Source organism: Mesocricetus auratus, unplaced genomic scaffold (assembly GCF_017639785.1).
Source record: "Mesocricetus auratus isolate SY011 unplaced genomic scaffold, BCM_Maur_2.0 Super-Scaffold_100028, whole genome shotgun sequence".
NCBI lineage: Eukaryota > Metazoa > Chordata > Mammalia > Rodentia > Cricetidae > Mesocricetus > Mesocricetus auratus.
The window spans coordinates 13,556,344-13,577,219 of NW_024429209.1; the positions used below are offsets into that span (position 1 = coordinate 13,556,344).

At 51.9% G+C, this 20,876-nt stretch overlaps 1 protein-coding gene across 1 annotated transcript in view; it reads right to left on the reverse strand.

Moving 5' to 3' along the window:
* The window catches only part of Ptgis (prostaglandin I2 synthase), a 34,090-nt gene extending 13,577 nt beyond the window's left edge, over window positions 1-20,513 (reverse strand). Inside the window, exons 1-5 of the mRNA XM_040732880.1 lie at window positions 20,253-20,513; window positions 7,288-7,411; window positions 5,738-5,916; window positions 4,355-4,498; window positions 1,976-2,127 (exon numbers count right to left, since the gene is read on the reverse strand). Of these exons, the coding sequence (XP_040588814.1) occupies window positions 1,976-2,127; window positions 4,355-4,498; window positions 5,738-5,916; window positions 7,288-7,411; window positions 20,253-20,329 (676 nt within the window). The 5' untranslated portion in view covers window positions 20,330-20,513. The remainder of the gene's footprint in view (window positions 1-1,975; window positions 2,128-4,354; window positions 4,499-5,737; window positions 5,917-7,287; window positions 7,412-20,252) is intronic.
* Window positions 20,514-20,876: the final 363 nt, after the last annotated feature.

Consider the following 20,876-nt stretch of genomic DNA (forward strand, 5'->3'; position numbering starts at 1 on the left):
AGCGTGCATGTTACCTACTCTGTCACCTACCGGCTGCATCTATGACAAATGACTTCATCTGTGTGAGCCTCGGTTTTATTGTCTGCAAAGGGGTCTCTGTGATAGCAGCCGGCAGGGACTGCATTAGACAGTGAACAATCTCTATAAAGATGACTGTGTGGACAGCTCCCAGAAAAGGCGAGCGAAGGCCAGCAAAGCCAGACGATGCCTCAGCATGGTAGGTGGGAGACGAACAGAACGCCGAGGCCCTTTTCTGCCCTCCAGGTTGGCAAGAATTTGAAGACCAATGACTGCATCCTGACAGTGCTGTGACCAGAGGCGAGTGACAACAGAAAGCTACCAGCGTCTACCCAGCAGACTGGCAAACCAACAGAAAGACGGGTGGTGGGCTAGGGCATGGCAGACGCTTCATCTTCTGGGCAGCTGTGTGGATTGCTCCATGGCTGTGCACACCTGTAATCCTAGCTCTCGGGAGGCTGAAGTAGAAGGATCCTAAATTTAAGACTAGCCTGGTCTACTGAGAGATCCTGTTTCAAAAAAACAAAATGAAGCAAAAAGAAAACATATTTTAAAAAAAATACTAAGATGTGCCAGGTGGTGGTGCACGCCTTTAATCCCAGCACCGGAGGCAGAGGCAGGCGGATCTCTGTGAGTTTGAGGCCAGCCTGGTCTACAGAACTAGTTCCAGGACAGCCAGGACTAGGCAGAGAAACCCTGCCTCAAAAAACAAAAAACAAACAAACAAACAAAAAACTAAGCTGTAGCTCAGATGTGAGCACACTGAGCCTGGTTGACACTCAGAACAAAGTCCTCGGTAAGCAATGCTGCTACAACCTTGGCCAACCCTAACTGCTACCTTCCAAGATGGCTCCATCCTTCCTAACTGACACAAGGAGATCCCAGAGACATGGGGAGGTGGAGCCCACAGTCTGCCTTCTCCCCTCCCTTCTGCTGTGCTGTGCCTCCAGAGCAGGGGACAGGGAGAGCGGCTCCTCCCTAAGCCGCCAGCAGAGCAGACGGGGGGGGGGGCTCTTTCCGACCTCCTCATGGCTCCCATCAAATGTGCACTTGGCCTGCTCTCCTCAAGAGTTCTGTATCCAAATGGACCACCGTGGTTCAGGTATGAAATGTGTCCCCAACAGGCTCATGTACTGATGTTTGGTCCCCGTCTGGTGGCATTATGGAGAGAGAGCTAGAGTGTGAGGAGGACACAGCTTCACGGATGGGGTTTCCTGCTAGAAAGTGGGCGTGGGGACCTGGAGACAGTAGGCCATGGGATGTGTCTTTGAAGAGTGTGCCTCTTCCCCAAGACCAGCTCTCTCCACTTCCTGGCAGCCATGAAGCAAGCCGCCTCCTTCTGACTCTGTCATGTTCAGTCTCACCATAGGCCAACAGCAATGGAGCCCGGTGGCTGTGGATTGAAACCTTTGAAACCAAGAGCCAACATATATCTTTCTGTCTTTAAAGCGTTTTCCTTGGATAAATTTATCACAGCAGGGTTTTTACTGCTTCTTTTAAATTAATTAATCAATTTTAATTTTTGGTTGCTTGAGACAGGATGACAACTGCTCGCCTCTGCCTTCTCAGTGCTGGGACTAAAGACATGCGCCCCCAAGTCTGGCTCTTGTTGCTTCTTGAGGGAAATACCGTCTGATCTGTGCATGGGGCCTGTAGTGGTTTGAAAGAAAATGACTCCCAAAGGGAGTGGCACTATTAGGAGGTGCGGCCCTGTTGGAGTGGGTGTGGTCTTGTTGGAGGCAGGTTAAGGATCTCGTGTATGCTCAAGCCACACCCAGTGAGACAGACCACTTCCTGTTATCTTTGCGTCAAGATGTAGGAGTCTCAGCTACTTCTCCATCACTACGGCTCCCTGTGTGTTGCCATGGCCACCATGATGATAACAGACTAACCCTCTGAAAATGCAAGCCACCCCAATTTTTTCCCTCATCAGAGCTTCTATGGCCATGGTGCCTACCCGCTGACAAGGATCCTCGAGCCAGTTTGGGGAGCAACAGATCCAGCTGGCGGAAGGTGTGGAAGACGTCAGCCGAGTGGACACGGTCCTGGGCTTGGCTTTCACGGGTGCGTGGCAAGGCCTCAACTCCGTAGAGGGTCAGGTAGCCGGCTCTGGGGGTGACAGCAAGAGGTCAGGCTCTTATCTTTAGTTCCGGCCCTGCCTCAGGCTCATGGCTTAGTTCCTGCCCTAAGTGTTGAACTGTGACCTGGAAATGTAAGATAAAACAGACCCTTCCTTCCCCAGGTTTGCTTGGAGTCAGAGTCCCTTACCACACAGCAGAATAAAACAGAACACCCAGTCACGGGCCTCCAGAAGAGGGCTTTGCAAGCAGGAAGATGGGGGAAACCGGAATGAGGGAGGGTGTAGCAGAGATAGCCTAGGCCCCACCCTGCACCTCACCCACACAGGGCCTGCAATGGATGCTGGGTCGGGGTGCGGGGTAGGTTGATGGAGAAACACGTGAGAGGGTGGGTGGGGGACACACAGGGACGGATGAGTGGGTGGGTGGACGCCCTGAGGGATGACTGGATGGGCGGACGGGTGAATGGGTGAGTGAATGGATAGATGTGTGTGGTACAGTGACCAGAAAGACGGGTAGATAAACAGAGCGCACTCCTGAGAACTCCGGTGAAAGGTTATCACAACTCTGCCTGGCAAGAGCCATCCAGGCCACAATCACATCCCCTGTCCTGTGCACCCGCCTTTCCAGGCCAGGCTAGTGTCTGTGTCCCTGGAGGCAAGCCCTCAGGGTAGGGGACTCACACCTTCTCTTTCCTCTAGGCTAACAAGAAGTCCACTTCCCTCTAGGAACAGCGAGGGGTCAGAGACCAAGCTCAACCTTCCCCTGACCTCAGCCTCAGCCTGGAAGTTTCTCTCCCTCCCTGCTCCTGACTATACTCTGGGTAGATGTGGGGAAGACACACCCAGAACCTAAGTCAGCTCCCCTATAAGCGTAAGTGGTTCCAGAAGGCCACAAGGTGGCGCTCCGTACCCTAAACAGGGACAAGATTCAGCTATCTCTAGATCAGGTCTTCCTTCATCTTGAAGGACAGGGAAGCCAACAGCACATGGATAGGCCAGTAGAGTGTCCCACTGAAGGCGTGGCTGAGAGCAGCCGCCTATGACCAGGATGGGGACTCTAGGTGAGTCCCCAGGTCTCAGTTTTCCCATCTAACAAGTGGGGTCTGTAAATTACTGCCTTATGGAACACGAAGTGAGTTTACCCATCCAGTCCACACAGACCTGATGTCACCTGTGTGTACACATGCGTATGTGTCAACAGACAGTTGCCTTTTGTCGGAAATGCACACGTGTGGCTCTGAACTTCTGGGGTTAGTTACAATGTCTTTTTCTTTTCTTTTCTTTTGATGGTGCAGTAACCATTGAGATACCCAGTCCCTCAACCCTCCCCACCTGTTAGAAGCCTTCAGCAGGCCCCATCAACTGTGTATTCTTGCCCTCTTCCAGGTACAGACTACCACTGCGGCTCACCTGTGAGACTACACACGTCCTAGTGGGTCCCTCTGCCTGGTGCTCACCTATAGATGTCCCTACATGGGAGCATAACGCTTATGAATGAGCGGGGGTCCTTTGTAAGTCCCTAAGGGACCACCACTGCCACCCAGCTAAGCCTAATCCCAAAGCCTTCCTCCAGGCTGTGAGACGGCTTCTGCAGACTTCTAATCCCAAAGCCTTCCTCCAGGCTGTGAGACGGCTTCTGCAGACTTCTCCAGCTGCTCTCCCTCAGCCACTTGCTCCCTTTGCTCTAACCATACCGACCCCTTCACCACCCCAGGACCCTTGCACTAGCCGTTCCTCGCCAGGGTCTTGGCACAACAGACACCCCTCAGCCCCACAGTTAGACCTCACCATTGAGACTTTTTAAAAGCACCCCTTGATGTCCTATCTCTAGATCTACGCGTTCTCGGGCATAAGGAACTCATTTGCTATGTCCCCTGCTGTGTCCCATGGCACCATTGAGGACCCAGCACTGCTGAAGGATTTGCACTTGGCTGTACTGTTTTTACTACAGTCATGAGGTCTGGCCACAGGACAAGCTCCCTGGTCCCCCAAGCATCCTCTGCGCCGGCCTCTGAAGGCCGGAGTCTAAACCCCAGCACAGATGCTCTGTGAAGCCCAACGATGACGCCTGCTTCAGGGAACACTTGGGGCCTCTTCACAGCTGGCATCGGCTTTACAGCCCAAGTCAGGTGAGGTGAGTCTGGGGTCTCACCTGAACCATCTCCCTCCTACACTCTGCTTCGAGCATCTCCCACAGTGTCCTCACCCACAGGGTACCCCCCAGCACCCTTGGCCATGGCAAGGCTGTCGGCTCACCTCAGTAGGGAGCTGTAGGCAAAATCGAGGAGGCCTGTCTCGTGCCAGCCACTGGCCGCCTCTGTGGAGTCACCCAGCAGAACTGTCTGGAGGTTGGTGAACATGGCTTCTGTGAGCGTCTGCAGGTCTCTGTGCATCAGCACCCTGAGGACAGCAACAGAGGTTAGCTACTTGCTCCTTAATGTACTCAGAAATAAGACCACGTGCATGTCAAAGGAATGACAGTTACTACTGAGACACTTACAGTGGAGAAACTCAGGCTGGAAAGACAGCGTCAGGACAAGGCCACACAGCCAGTGAGGGGTACAGCTGGGGCTGAACCCTAGCCGGCCCCCTCTGTGTTATGAGCACTGGGGCTGAACCTTAGCCGGCCCCCTCCATGTTATGAGCACTGGGGCTGAACCCTAGCCGGCCCCCTCCATGTTATGAGCTCTAGGCCAGGGCAGTCTGTCCTTGCCTGGTGCACAAATAGGGACAAGGGACCCATGGGCTTCCCACAGGCTTCTGGACAAGGAAGGCCTAGGAAGGATCTAGCCAGCTCCTTCTCTGTGAAATCCAGCAGAGGGCTGCAGCTACAATTTCAGAGGAGACAGAGAGAGACTGGGCCACCGACCCGGTCTCCTCATGTGGACCTGAGTGACACAGTCTAGAGGAGCATGTGACAAGAGTGAGGAGCATATTGGCCACCTCGTGCTGGGCAGAGCCAAGGGCAAGAGGTGCTCTGTCTACACTAAAGCTCCATCTAAGCCACAATTGCCAGTAAGTGCTTGGAGGAGTGTCGACAGGACGGTGACACCTGTGGGACCTAGTGGTGGCAGCAGAACCAGCAGGTGTGGGCCAGACAGTGATTCCAGCTGCGTTTGCTTTTAAACCATCTCTCCTGGACAGTGGCTAGTCTTATGTCAACTTGACACAGGCTAGTGTTATCTGAGAGGAGGGAGCCTCCACTGAGAAACGCCTCCATAAGATCTGGCTGTAGGCAAGCCTATAGGATGTTTTCTTAATTAGTGACTGATGGGGGAGGGCCCAGCCCATTGTGTGCGGGACGATCCCGGGGCTGGTGGTCCTGGGTTCTATAAGAAAACAGGCTAAGCAAGCCTTGAAGAGCAAGTCAGTAAGCAGCACCCCTCCCTGGCCTCTGCATCAGCCCCTGCCTCCAGGTTCCTGCCCTGTTTGAGTTCCTGTCCTGACTTCCCTCAGTGATGAACAGTGATGTGGAGACTGTGATGTGGAAATGTAAGCCAATAAACCCCTTCCTCTCCCAAACTGCTTTGGTCACAGCAATAGAAACCATGACTAAGACAGGGACCAAACACAGCCCACCTGGGATGTGGGGTTGCGGCCCCGGCCCAGGCCCGCCCACAGGCCCATCTCTGTACTCACGGCTTCATCCTGGCCTTCTCCTCGCTGGGGTTAAAATTTGGAAGCTGCAGATCAAAAATCCTCTCCATGAGGAAGATGGCGTAGGGATGGAAGTCCAGCCGTGTCCGTGGCTCCCACACCACCGTATCATAGGAGTGTGGGTCCAGGAGGACAGTGACGTATCTGCCTCCCACCAGCACCTGTTGGAGGAGTGGGTGGCTGGGAAGGGCAGCAGCGCCCTGCACTCAGCCATCTGTGGGCAAGCACTGGCCCGGCGGGCACTGGACAGCAGCATTGTTGACTGTCCCACCGGTTCTGTGAGCTAGGGGCCGCCACTCACCCATCCAGGCTGGGAGAAAGGACACCGTGCCCAAGGTCTCCATGCTGGAAAGTAGCAGGGCTAAGACCAGCCAAAGCCTTCTAAAATCAAAGGTTGTAGCCAGGGCCCATAATCACAGCTACTCAAGAAGCTGAGGCAAGAGGATCCCAAGTTCAAGGTCTGTCTGGATTAGAGTAAGTACAAGGCCAACCCAGGTAATAGTAAGACCCTGCTCCAAATGAAGACAGAGAAGGGGCTGGGGTATGAAAATGAAAAACGGTATGGCATTTGCCTAGCATGTAAGAGGTCCTGAGTTCAGCCCCCCCCAGTACCACAAAGAGGGAGGGGTGGGTGGGTGGCTGCATGGATGGGTGGGTGAGTTAGTAGGTAGGTGGGTGGGTGGGTAGTTGAGTGGATGGGCGGGTAGGTGATGGGTAGGTAGGTGGGTGGATGGATGGATAAAATACAAAAGCACATGTGCAGAGAGTCAAGCAGAATCAGGTGCTGAATGGATAGACGGTGAGCACTGGGCAGGGTGTGGTTGACGGAGATAAAGGCAGGGAGATGAATGGAGGGAAGTTCAGAGATGGAATCCAGAGATGGAAGCTGGTGAATGAGTGGAAGAATGCTGGATGAATTTTGATAAGTGAACAGTGGCTGGAGAGCGGCTAAGAGCACTGGTTACTCTTCCAGAGGACCTGAGTTCAGCTCCCAGCACCCACATGGTGGCTCACAACCATCTGTAACTCCAGCTCCAGGGGATTTTTTCTCTCTGGCCTTTGCAGCCACTCAAACAGATATCAATACACACACACACACACATACACACACACACACACACACGCACAAAGAGAGACAGAGGTATACATAAATAAAAATTAATCTTAAAAAATAGGATAGTTAGATAGACAGACAGACAGATAAGAGATGAAAGACAGACACATGGGGTGAATATACAGGAAGACAGATGGATAAGTGGATGGGTGGAAGGGTAATATTTAATCTTAATTCCCAATCTGATTGCATTGAGAAGCACCTTAAACATGGAAGCCCTGGGTGTGCCTGTTTCCAGACACCCTTAGAGCACAGTACTCTGCTGATGAGTGATGCATGGTATGTTGGACAGACAGACGGATAGTCAGCCTCCCTGGATGGGTGACAGATGGATGGGTCAGTGTGTGGGTAGATGGTGAAGGAGTAGGTGGCCCCAGTGATGGGCCCGTCACACCCCTTCCCTTCTAGAGATACTCACAGTGAATATGTCGCCATGCTTCTCCTTCATCCTGGTCAGGAAGCTGGCAGCATCTCTCCCAAACTCCAAGGCATGGCCCAGCCAGGGGATGCTGCCCAGGTCCAAGGGAGGCTCGCCAGGTCGCCTGCAGAAACCACAGCACTTAGCACCATAAAGCAAGGGAGTGGGCAGAGAGTAGAGGCCAGGGGGAAGTCAGAGGGGGCACCAAACAGACAGCTGGAGGCCTTTCTTCTGAGGAAAAGATTTCCAGCAAGGAGAACAGCAGAACAAAGGCCCTGGGGTTGGTGCTATGGACTCAAAGAACAGTATGGGAGCAGGTGTGGGTGGGCCATCGGGGTAAGGACAAGCATGTGTAGCTGTAGCCAGAGCCAGAGAAGTTCTGGGTGAGACCCCATGGTCTGTGACTTTGTCTCTGAGTGGGGTGGGGTCCTGAGAGGGTCTGTGTTGGTGCAGCCAAGTTCTGTAGACCCATGAGCCTCTGTATAGAGAGTAGACACAAGGGTGAAGCCTGGGGGCCAGGCAGAGTCTACTGCATAGGTGACTCCCTGTGGGAGTAAGCTTCCAGAAACCAGCAGAAGGGCAGAGTTCTCTGAGCCAGTCTGGGCGTGGGTCATTTCACATTCCTTCTCCTGCCCACAGGAAGAGAACAGTATCTCTGACAGGTTGGCAAGGACACAGGCTTCATTACTCCCCTCCGTGGATCCAAACCTGATGGCCCTCTGTGTGTGTCCTAGGGGAAGGCCAAGATGCAGGCTGCCTCCCCTTCCACAAAGGTCATGTCTGTACTGTTCAAAGTCAGGGTTTCCTGGGAAAGGAACAATATAAGGTATCTGCAGGGTCCTACCACAACCCATGGTGGTCACACTGTGTTTGCCCCTCCTTGGCAGGTGTGTGTGTGTGTGTGTGTGTGTGTGTGTGTGTGTGTGTGTGTTGTGAGAAGCCCAGCATGGATGCTGGGAACTGTACCAGGTCCCCTGGGAGAGCAACAAGCACTGTTAACAGGTGAGCTGTCTCTCCAGCCCCAGGGAACAGACTTCAGAACAAGCTTTCTTCCTAATGGGCCAGTCCTGATGGGGAAACGGGGCTTCTCCAGGCAAAGAGATTCAAGTCAGGAAAGGAATAAGGGTCAGTCTCTGTGGCTGGATTCCCTTTTTTTAAAAAAAGACACTGTGCAGACGGGGACACAGGGGTCTCTGTCCTCCACTTGGACTCTGCCCATCCCCACCCCAACCGCTGAGCCCAGGGCCAACTGCTGGCTTGAAATACTACAATAACTAACTACCACACAGACTCACGGTGCCTGTGCTCAGCTTCTATAGGAAGTTACATCGCATCTGCCAACTCCCATGGGAGGAACTGTGAGCTGAGGAAGGCCCTGGGAGCTCCCTGTCTCAGCCAGAATCATCAGAACCACAGGAATGCAGTGAATGAATGAGTGACTGAATAAATGAGTGACCAGTGTATGAATGAATAACTGACATGAGTGAGTGAAGAAATGAGTGACTAGTGAATGAATAAATGATTAACTGAGTGCATAAATGAGTGACTAAATGAATGAATGAGTGGCCGATGTATGAATGAATATGAATGATTTAGTCAGTGAATGAAAGCCAATGAATGATGAATGAATGAGTGAATGGTCATAACTCTGCTCTCACTATGGTTCCTTCACTCACTCACCAAATATTAACTACAAGGCTGACATTAACCTGGATACTGGAGATAGAGCAGAGAACTGGGCAGATGGCTCCAAACCCATTGGGGAGTGAACAAGAGAGACACAGTTCAGCCACGGGGAACAAACAGCCTTGTTAAAAAAAATGCATGAGCTGAAGCCCAGGTGGTGGTGGCGCACACCTTTAGTCCCAGAACTCAGGAGGCAGAGGCGGGCGGATCTCTGTGAGTTCGAGACCAGCCTGCAGTGGGGCATTGTATGCCTGTCATTTACAAAGCTGTAGATCCAGTCCCCAACACTGAAGATAAATATGTATATATATATATATATTTAAAACTGAGCCAGACTCTGTGAGTTCGAGGCCAGTCTGATCTACAGAGTGAGTGCCAGGACAGGATCCAAAGCTACACAGAGAAACCCCGTCTCATAAAGACGAAGGAAAAAAAAAAAGAGCCAGATGGACATGGTGGCCAGGCCTGGAATCCCAGTGCTCAAAAGACTGCAGCAGGAGACTCATGAGTTTGAGACCAGCTGTGGTGAAGACTCTGTTTCAAAAACCAACTATTATTAAAATGTGCAAAGGATTCGAATGGGGTGTTCCCCAAAGAAGACGCCAAAAGGACCAGCGGGCAGTTTCCTGGGCACTAGGTAATCACAATCATAAGGCACTGTTTTGTGCCCACTCCAACGGCTGCAGCACTTTTTTTTTTTAGTTTAAAGGAAAACAAGGGTTTGCAAGGATGTGTAGAAACTGGGACACTCCAGGTGTTGTGCATGCCTTTAATCCCAGCACTCGGGAGGCAGAAGCAGGCAGATCTCTGTGAGTTTGAGGCCAGCCTGGTCTATAAAGCCAGTTCCAGGACAGTCAGAGCTACACAGAGAAATCCTGTCTTGAACAAAACAAAAATAAGTAAATAATAAGAAATTGGAACACACGGACGTACATGATTGCAGCTGTTTTAGGAACTGGCAGTTCCTTAATGGCTGAGCATACTACACGATGAAGCAATTTATCCCCGAGAAATAGAAACATGTTCACACATAAGCAGGCACACTGCCGCTCACAGTAGCACTGCTCATAACAGTCACGGAGCAGAAACAACTAACTGTAGTGTGTCCGTGCTTCGGAATGCTCAGCCCTGAAGCAAGAACGAAGCCATGGCGAACCTTAAAGGCAGAGTGCTAGGTAGAAGCCAGACCCAAGAGCCCGGATTAGAGGTTGCCTGGGGAACAAGGATGGAGAATGGCTGCCAACAGGGGCTCTGTTGGGGGAGAAATGTTCTGGAATTAGGGATGACGACTGTCCAGCTCCTGACTATACTAAAACCCTTGAGTTACAGTTTTAAGTGGTGACTTTTATATGTGAATCACATCCCATCAAATAGAAAGAATAGAACAGCAGCTAGGACAGTGGAAGACGGTGTGGAAGGAGATGATGGGGGAGGGTGCCCCCGGGGAAGGGTCTGAAGGGTGAGAGGACTCCGGAAGGAGGGACAAGAGCCTGCAGGCAGAGGGGGTGGCAAGGGCAAAGGCCGGGGATGGCAGCGCTGGATGGGGTTTCGGGAGCCACGAGGCCCAAGTGGAGAACGTTCAGATGTTGTGGAAGTGAGGACGCTAGAGATGACCTTGAAGCCCTTGGGAGCCTGAAGGTCAGAAAGAGCCTGGCTCCTATGCCAAACGTATTGCGGATCCCGTGGAGGGGTTGAAGCAGGAGTCCCTCAGTGATCCGTTTTTTATACAGGGCAGCAGTAGAGAGGGACCTGGAAGGAGGGCGGGGCCAGGAGATTCCGGGGACTGTCCAAGAGGAAGATCTGGCATCAGCTCCCGCACGCCCAGGGTGAGGGCCTTTGGTTCACATGCAGCAATTCAGGAGAGCACAGGCTTCCCCTACCCTTCTCCCCCTGCCCTCCGCGCCTCCATCAAGCTGTCCCTAGAGAGTGGGGGCCAGAGGTGTACGGGACAAGATGGCCAAGGCTGGACAAACTGAAGCAGACCCAGAGGCAATGTCGGGGGGCACAGGGATGACTTGCCCCCAGCCCCTCAGCCTTCCCTCACTGGACTGCTTCTGAGTCACTGGCAAGCCCGGCCTCTCTGGGCTCAGAGGAGAACAACAAAGCCAGCATGTCTCGATGCCAGAGGCTTCTTCCTTCCCAGACCCTTTACAGCCCCAGGCTAGGAGGCTCTTCTGTCACGCAAGGGAACGGTGTGCACCTGCCCCTACCAGCCCAGGCCCAAGTCCGTCTGGGATCAAGACCCAGAGAAGTGGGTTGTGCAAGGGAGGCCGGAAGGCCAGTGGTCACCAACCAGACTTGGACACTGTACAGCTTCAAATCCCAGCTGTGCTTCCTGTCAGCTTATGACTTAGCTGTTCGCTGCCTCAGTTTCCTGGTCTGTAGAATGGGAAGAGCTACCTCGTGAATACTGTCCATCTGATGAGGGTGAAAGCGGTGAGATCGCCTGACACCTGGCAGCCAGGAGCAGCTGGGAGAAGGACCCAGAAGCCGCCTGAGCATCCTTTCCTGAGCAAAGGCCCCATTTGAGCTACCACCCATCATACTGGTCAGTGCGGCCTTGCTGGGTAGTAGCAGCTGGTATTCAGAGCCCGGAGCTCAGTGGCTCCTCCCCCGACACGATGAGGACCACAGGGTCCGCTTTACAGGGAAGAAAACTGAGGCATGGAGAGACTGAGGCCTTTGCCTGGAGGTTCCCTATGGGAGTGCTGGGTTTCCATGAGGTACCCCCACTTTACAGATGAGGAATTGTCGCCTGCGATTGTCCTTAGGCCACCTTCGGGGCTAGAGGGGCTTCTTCCTGCAGGCTGAATCCTACAGTGGAGATGGTGCATTGGACCGGGTTTTATTTCTGGCCCTGCCGTTCTTCCCACAAAGAAACCCAAGAAGGCACAGACAAAGGCAGGAAGCAGGAGCCTGGGCTCCCAGCCCCTCAGGCAGCCAGCGGCTCCCCTGCACTGGACCCCAAGCCAATCCAAGCCCAGGCCACATTCCAGAGTGACTCAGCCTGTGGACAGCTGGGGCGAAGGAGGTTCTATTTCAGAGCCTGTGGTCTCCCAAGGCTAATTGACACTCTCACTCTTTTGAGGCACTGCCAGGCCAGACGTGGGGGGAGGGAAGTACTGGAGGCTTGGCCCTCCCCTCCTGGGTTCCACGTTCAGATACCAAGATGTCCCTTTGGTCTCTCCTGGATTGCTGATCCTACCAGGTAGGGACTTCTAGATTCTGATGGGTCCTCACTCACAAACCCCGTAGCCAGCTCTGCCACAGCCATTGTGAACCAGGGAAGGGAGCCTGTGGTGACTGTCCCTCCCACCAAGGTGACCTCAGCTTGAGGATGGTGTCTTCACTGGGTGGCATATTCCAACAGAGCAGGGCACCTAGCATTCACCCTAACCCTGGAAACTGTCCCTGGAACATAGTAGGTACATAAAGACTACACATCACAAGAATACATTGTGCACATAGTCAGACTCAGTGAGCGGGTTTGCCTCCCTTAGTTGCCAAGAGGGTCAAGAAATGAAGGCAGGTGAAGTGCCTGGCGTGGGGTCTGGGTTCTGGGATGCCCAGCTCAGAGGCTGGCTAGATTGAATGCCCAACCTGTCTGTGCAAGCAGAGCAAGAACCCCGGGAGAATTATCTGGGACATGGAGCAGGGCTCGGTTCGTCTCGGCTGCCTGGGGGAACTCTCTCTTTAACCGCTTGAGCCCAGCCTTCCTCCAGAGCAGACCCACAGGCCTCCATGGGTTCCTGAACGCCACTAACACAGGCTCTTCTAGAACTATTCCATGTTGCGTCCCCGCCTCACTGCCTGTCAGAAGAGGCAGACGGCAGCTGAATGGGCTGTGGCTCTGTAGGTGGAATGCTTGCCAAGCACGCATGAAGCCCCAGAGTCACCCTCAGCACGAATACACTGGCTGTGGCTGGAAACCCCTGGCACCCCAGCACACAGAAGGTGGGGCAAGAGGATTAGGAAGGAGTTCAAGGTCATACCCAAGGCCAGCCTGAGATACATGAGAGAAAAAGAAAAGCGAAAGAGGGTTTTCAAGTCATCAACACCCACAAAAAAGCCAAACACAACTGCTTTCGGAGCTCCAGGCTCAGAGAGAGACTGACTCAAAAATTAAGGTAGAGAGTAATGGAGGACACCACATGTCTACCTCTGGCCTCCTCCACACCGCAGGAGCACAGAGTACACACAAACGTGTCTACACAAGAGGGCCCATGGGTAAAGTCACTTGCCAAGCCCGGCAACCCGAATTCACCGCCCAGAACCTGTAAGCGGAAGGTGAGAACCAACTCCCCCCAAATTATCCTCTGGCCTCCACACATGGGCCACACAGCACATGTTCCCACACACTTGTACACGCAAGCATAAATAAATACATGCAAACAAATCCTCAGAGAAAGCTTGACTAGCAAGCACACGGCCTCCTCGAGGCCGGTTCTTAGTTTGGACTCTGCTTTTGAAGTAGACTGAGAGTCAAATTACTGATCGAGCATGGCTCCCCACAGCACAGCAGAGGACCCTGTGGCGGGCAGAGCAGCTGTGCACTGGGTGGCAACAGTGGGGGGCGGGGCCGTGATGAGTTTTAGAGAGAGCTGGACCACCAAACCCGGGAAAGTGCTGCTGTGTTCTCCCATTTCCTCAAGAAGATGGAAAACTGGACTTTACATATGAAGCCCTGCACCTACCCCCTCCCACCCGCACCGGGTACCGGGAGGAACTAACCTTACAGTTGAACCACTTAGTGACCTCTGTTTTAAACCTGTTAAAACGACATCCATTTCTGCGTAGTAACCCTGCCTCCTGCCCAGCCCAGGCCATACATTCCTCAACAACACAGAGGACCCCTCTAATCCCTCAGCCAAAGATCCCACCTGTGAGACATCTCTCAAGGCTTCCCACAACAGCCATCCCATAGTCCTCTAGTAAGCCGCTAGGGACTGAGCACGCCGGCACCTCGCCAAGCTACCTCAGAGTAGCAACAGGGAAACTGAGGCCTGGAAAGCAGGAAGAATGTTGCTGGTAACTACTCGGCAAGTGACTAGACTCAAAGGACCTACACAGGAGATTCCTAACTCCACCTTCCCAGCCCCCTGCTCCCAGCCGTCCACACTGTCCCCAGAGAGAGCAGACACAGACATTAAACAAAGAGTTAGTCTTATAGTTACAGAAATCTGTATCTGGACCAGGACGTGCAAGCTAGTAAGAAATGTTTTTCACTCGGACAGGATCGTGGAATTAAGACTCTCTCTTTTTGATACATGTTCTGGAACATTTGGGAGAAAAACATCATAACGTCTATAATATTTTAAACAAAATGGGGTGGAAGGTGTTCTTGGGTCATTCATCTTAGGCATAGCTGAACCCTCTATGAGTACAAAGTTTATGACGTTTATGACATTTAACACGGTGTGGAGATCCGGGGACTCACATGGGGCACGAGAGAACCCCAGTTCATGTCTGCTGTCTTTCCTGACAGAGCTTTGCTTATTTATACTTGAAGGAACATCGCAAAACATGTGAGGACATAAGAGGCCCGGGAAAGAGGTGGGTTTTGTGTTGTCTTTGTCCTCATTACTAACTGGTGCTCTCAGACTGAGGACAGCCTCAGGTACCTGGCGCCGAATCACACCCTATTCAATTATTGTAATTGTGACCTGCTTCCTAAATGCTGTGTGGTAAGCCTCTTTTTCTGAAGACAATGTTCTTATTTAAGAACAAAATTGAAGGGTTTTTTTGGGATGGTTGTAAATGCTGGAGGGTGGACACAGTCACCACCCACTGGCATAGTCTAGTTTTGCTGGGACAAGTAGGAACCCGGGGAATTGAAGGATGCATGTGGCATGTACTTTCTGTGCGGCCAGTGGAACCCCAGTGGTGTGATGGGGTGGCAGAAGTCACCTCCAGGCTTGGTCAGGAGAAAGGAATGGGGCAGGGTGGAGGAGAGCCTCTCCTACTTCCACCCAAGCTTTGGGGCCCGCCTACGAGCTTGTCTTCCAACATTTGCCTATCTTTTCCTTCCATGGGATTGTTTGGTCCGCAGCCGTGGATCTTATCATCTGGGATTTTTTAGTGGTCAGATCAGCGAAGCAACTTAAGGAAAAGGAAAGAACTCATCGTTCCCGGGAATGAAAAATGCCTGCAGCCCAGAGTCTTAACCAGGGCAGCGCTCGATCAAGTTATGTTTCCTCCTCTATGAAGAGGGTAACCAAGGCTGGAGAGACAGCTCAGCAGTCAAGAGCACTGGCTGTTCTTCCAGAGGACCCGGAATCCATTCCTGGCACCCACAATTAGTGGCTCACGCCATTTGTAACTCTAGTTCCAGGAAATAAGATGTCATCTTCTGAGCACTGCATACATATGGTGTGCAGACATACATTCAGGCAAAAAACTCACATGCATAAAACTAAAAAAAATTTTTTTTGTTTTTGTTTTTTCGAGACAGGGTTTCTCTGTATTGTTTTGGAGGCTGTCCTGGAACTCACTCTGTAGACCAGGCTGGCCTCGAACTCACAGAGATCCACCTGCCTCTGCCTCCTGAGTGCTGGGATTAAAGGTGTGCGTCACCAACGCCCGGCCCCTATTAAAAAATACTTCAATGGGAATAGCCAGAGTGCTTTTAGACAAGTGAGAAGGGTCCTACTGTCACCCCAAGAGGACAGGATGTGTCCTCAAGCTTTCTAAATTACTTCCCCGGGTATCCAGGTGAGGAATGTTTTTGGTTTTGCTTTTCTGTAAAAAGTTGGCTAGCCCACACCAAGTGCCAATATTCCATCAATCTCCCCCACCTTGTAAAACTTGTATGGAAGTCTTTTCATCTCCCCTGGGTGAGACTACATCATTCCCAGAATCCTGAGACCTGGAGCAGCTGAGCCCATTCCGCCATTCCCTCATTTCCTTTGCAATGATTCTTTGAAAAGTACAGAACTGTGAAAGACTGAGAGGTAGGACCCCAGCCACTGGAGAAAAAACACAGCCACGACTCTCACTAAAACAGACACTGAATACCTGGCCCTGGCGTGCTTGCTAGCCTGGCTTAGGTCACGGTGTACACTTTTTACAAAAAAGAAATCCCCTTGCCTGGTTACTTTCACACTGCTGGTGTGTTTCCTTATCCAACAACAAGATTATTTTCTTCCAACAATTTTAAGGTTCATCATCCCAGATTTCAAATCCGCCTGGGAGAATTTGATTTCTTTCCCTTGGGGAAGGGGAAGACACATCCCATGGCCCATTGCTGGGACCCACAGGATCTGGGACAAATGACACTCTTTCAGATCAGTAACAACACCAGAGTGGAAAGTTTCTCAGCAACTCAGGGAAGGGCCCAGGAGAATATTACAGTGAATGGACTCTGTATTTTGATACAAGAATGGGGGCTTGATCTTTAAGGATTGGAATGTAAAATAATCAAGCCAGAAAAAAAGAAAAAGAAAGGAAATAGATTTCCAGATGGGGAAACCAAGTCCTCTGGCCAGCCCAGAGGGTCCCATTCAGCATTCTCTTCCTTGCCCCAGTAAAGGGGAGAATGAACAATGCTAGAGACCTCAAAACTCTAAGTTCAACTTCCTATCTCCCCTTTCTGGATATGGGATTCTCCCGTCTTTCCCTTTCCAAGCAGTTCCTCAGAGAACCCGGGAGACTTTGGATCAGGTTTTGGGGATGGAGGAGTGACATCCATCACTTCGTGTGGTTAGGTCCAGCACTGTCTTGGACCACATGGTCCCAGGCAACTGCACCACATGTGGCCCCCAGTGTTTCAAGCAGAATTAACTATTTTAACAAGTTGTTTCTCAAGGACTTAGCTTCCTACCAATGCCGGCTAGAGAGATAGTTCAGTGGTCAGAACACTTGTTGCTCTTTCAAAGGACCCAGGTTTAGTTTCCAGCACCCACGCGGTGGCTCACAACCACCTGTAACTCTAGTTCCAGGGGATCTGATGCCCTCTTCTGGCCTCTATAGGCACCAGGCACATACATGGTATACAGACATACATTTAGGGAAAACACACATACATGTAAAACAAAAATTAAAAAGAAAAAAATCCCTGCCAGTGCGAAGAAGGTCACAGAGCAATCCCAGGCCATGCCATGCTCAGGTGTGACAGACAGACACCAAGGTCACCTTTTCCAGCCCAGTTTCTTTATGGGATTCCAGAGAAATGGTGCCCCCTACAGGTACTAGGCACACCTCCCTTTTGTTCTATTTTCTTCCTGGATACCCAGCCCAGCAACAGCCTATACCTAGGAATCCAGAGGACATCTAAACATCTGGATGCTGTTGTTTTACTGCAGTATAATTTGTGGTAAGACACAGGGACTCCCTGCCTCTGGTTGGGACCATGGGATTCCTTCCTCTGGTCTTCAGTTTGCCCACGCACCTGAGGGTAACGTCTACGGCTCTATCCTAATGCTAATCTGACTCAGATGCCCATCTGAAAAAAAAAAAGGGTGTGTGTGTGACAGTACACACTGAGCCTTTGAACTGCATGGATCCCACAAGAACTTGTGTTCCATGTGGGTGGCTCATTTCATCAGAGGGCTGAGCCCATAGTAAACAAAAAGCAACCCCCAGGCTTGCTGCCATCCTGACTGGTGACAGCATCAAGGGGGTGACGACCGTGAACCAACCACATGGCATGAGACAACATGGCAGTACCCCTAAAACTCCCTGGTACCACTGAGTCCTCAGAGGGTCACTGCGCTCCGAGAATGTCCTGTACCACAGGCGTGCGGTCCCAGGCCCCAGTCCTTCTCTGGCCTTGGTTCTTCTGTTCGCTGGATGTCTAATGTGGTCATGGAAATGGGAGCCCCAGGGGAAATGCCAACGCTGGCTCTATTGCCAGGGAGAAGGTCAACGCATTTTATATCAAACCAAAGATGGAATAGCAGTTCACCATGGTGAATTTTTTAATGCTTGACACACTGTCTTGCATGACTTTTTTTTTTTTACTGGTTTTTAGAGAGGACCTAGGGTTTTCCCAGCCGTGTGCTTCCAGCGCTAGCCAAACACCACTGGGGAATGACTGAGATGGGCAGACCTGAGAGACTTGTGTGAATTTACAGCGCGCCAGGGCTGTGTCTTGGAACCAAAAGATAGCTGGTCAGATGCTAGACAAGCTGTTGCCAGCCTGGCTTGGGCCATGGTGCAACCCTTTTTGGAAAAGAACTTGCCCTGCTGAGTTACTTCTGCTTTGTCTTTGTGCAACACTATCTTCTTCAACACCCAGAGATATAAGAACCACAGTTTCATCCCAAGATAAAGGAGTTCTCAGATCCTTAGACAACAGTCAGCCCAGACCGCACTGCTGTGAGGTGTGCACCCTCCCCCACCACCCCAGGACACTGTCGTCATCATCATTATCATCATCACCACCATCATCATCACCACCACCACCACCATCATCATCACCACCACCATCATCATCATCATCATCACCACTGTCATCATTATTGCCACCATCATCATCATCATCATCACCACCACCACCATCATCACCACCATCATCATCATCATCACCACCACCATCATCATCATCACCACCACCACCATCATCATCATCACCACCACCATCATCATCATCACCTGAAACACTGACAACTGGGGCAGAGGACACTAACTTGCTCCACCTTCCTGCTGGGAGAATGGCCAGGGTCCATCCTCACAAAATCCATCCCCTTCTTAGCTGTCCTACCTGCCCCAGGGCACAGCACAGGTCACCGGCCCCTACAGGCAAACCAGAGCACCCTATGTGAGACACAGAGAGCTATAGAAATAGTGCTGACAAGATGACTCAGTGGCTGAAGGTGTTTGTCACCAAATCTAATGACCCGAGTTGGAACCTCAAGACCCACATGGTGAGAAAACCAGAGCCTGCAACTTGTCCTCCGGCCTCCACATGTGAACGCTGTGGTGTGTGTTCGCACGTGCGCACACACACACACACACACACACAAATAATAAATAAATAAATACATGTAATTTGTTTAAAAAGAAAGCTCTCACAACCACCAAAACGTCCATGGACAAAAACATGGACAGAAAGGATAAAGAAGCGTACGAGTGACCTGGACGGAAGCATGAACAGATGTCACAACAGACGTCACAACGTCTAACATCTGGTGTGAGAAAAGAAACTCTGGAAGCTGCAGACACAGACCTGGGGCAGAGAGAGCTGACAGATGGGACATGCAGCTAACCCTTACAGGAGAGGGTTTTGAATTTTCCTTCCCTCCTTTTGGGGCAGACGAGCAAACACATAGTTTTAACTTTCACCTGGAAAAGTGCCTGGAGTGAGCTGACTGTTGGAAAACTCAACACAGGCATTGTTTAAAATGTAAGGTTCCCAGTCTTTCTGGGATTTTTAAGGCGCTGTAATGTAAACACGCAACCCCAGAGCTGCAGTCTGTGGAAGGGAACAACTGTTGAAACATCTGGGGATGTCAGGCTGGCAACTCTAGAGAACCGATGGTGCAGACAGACCCTGGAAGTTAACCCAGAAGGCTGATGAACCTCACAGTCTGAAATTCAGCCACCAGCCATGGACCAGGGCTGCTTTTTAAATGGGACAAACATCCCGCAAGAATGTCGGATGTGAGCTGTGAGCAGCTGGAGCAGTAGCTGAAGGGAAGTGCGATAACGCCACTTCTCTGTAACTCCCAGACTAGACTGAAATAGTGAGTATGTGCCTGGGGTTTGTTTCTTTTCTTTTCTTTCTTTTTTTTTTAAATCTGGAAAGTTCCTCTCAAACTGAGCAACAGGAAAGGCCTGGAGAAGAGTCAGGATGAGAGGCCCTGGCTTTAAGTCGGTCTTGTGCGATTCAAACTAACTTTAAAATACCTTACACAAAGAACTACTGCCAGTTGAACTCCCCGGCATGAAGAGAAGTTTTAAAGGTTTTTTTTTTCTCCAAAATGGCAGTCTCCAAGGGCACCCACCACACTTTTAAGGGACCAAGAATCTGGTTCTGCCCTACCCAGTTAGCGGGACTGGTGAGCCTCAGTTTCTCCGGTGGTGGGTGTGTCGTGGATCATGGGACCATCATCCGTGAGTGGGAATCTCTCAGAACCAGTGTGTCCCTAGCCGGGCCTCGGGTCCATCCTCAGCAATCCCACCCGGGATTGAGCCACAGTAAGTCTAGAAATAAGCGTGCACCAGACACCACGGAGGCTGCAGCGTGGGTAATAGCAGCTCAGTCCGGGTCGCACACCTCCAACCCTCAGCTGCACCTGGTGTCTCTTCTCCACCCTGATGCGCCTCCCGGGGACACTCACCGCGCACGCCGGCGGCTCAGCAGCAGCAGCAACAGCAGCAGCGCGGCCAGGAGGCCGAGCAGAGCGGCCCAGGACATGGCTCGAGGGTGTGCGGCTACAGAGTGGCCACGGGTCACCGCCAACAACACAGGAGGACCACAGGAGCCCCAGTCCAGCCAGCCCCGGAGGCCCCCACTCTAAGGGCCCGGCTGGAAAACGTGGGATGGAGAGGGAGGAGCGGGAAGGGAGGGGTTGCCAGGGCTGCAGCCCAGGGGAGGAGAGGGGATTGGGGAGGCGGGCTCCGGTGGTGATGGGAGGGGGCAGAGAGGAGGAGACTGAACCAGAGCGACCAGGGGAGCCTTTGTGACACATTCCTGCAAACCACACTTCCCAGCCCATCCCCCACCCTCCCTGACCTGTGTTTCTGTTCCTGTAGTGTGAGCTGTGGAACTGTCCACCTCACCGGGAACTAGCGCTGCTCAGGACTGTCCCAAAGCCACACTCCTGACTGTGGTGGGGATCACAGCGGGGCCTCAGGATCCTGTCTGTGGTCACATTACACGAGGAAGTCAGCCCTGCGCCTGCTTACACACACACACACACACACACACACACACACACACACACACTCTGGGAGGGCTCCCT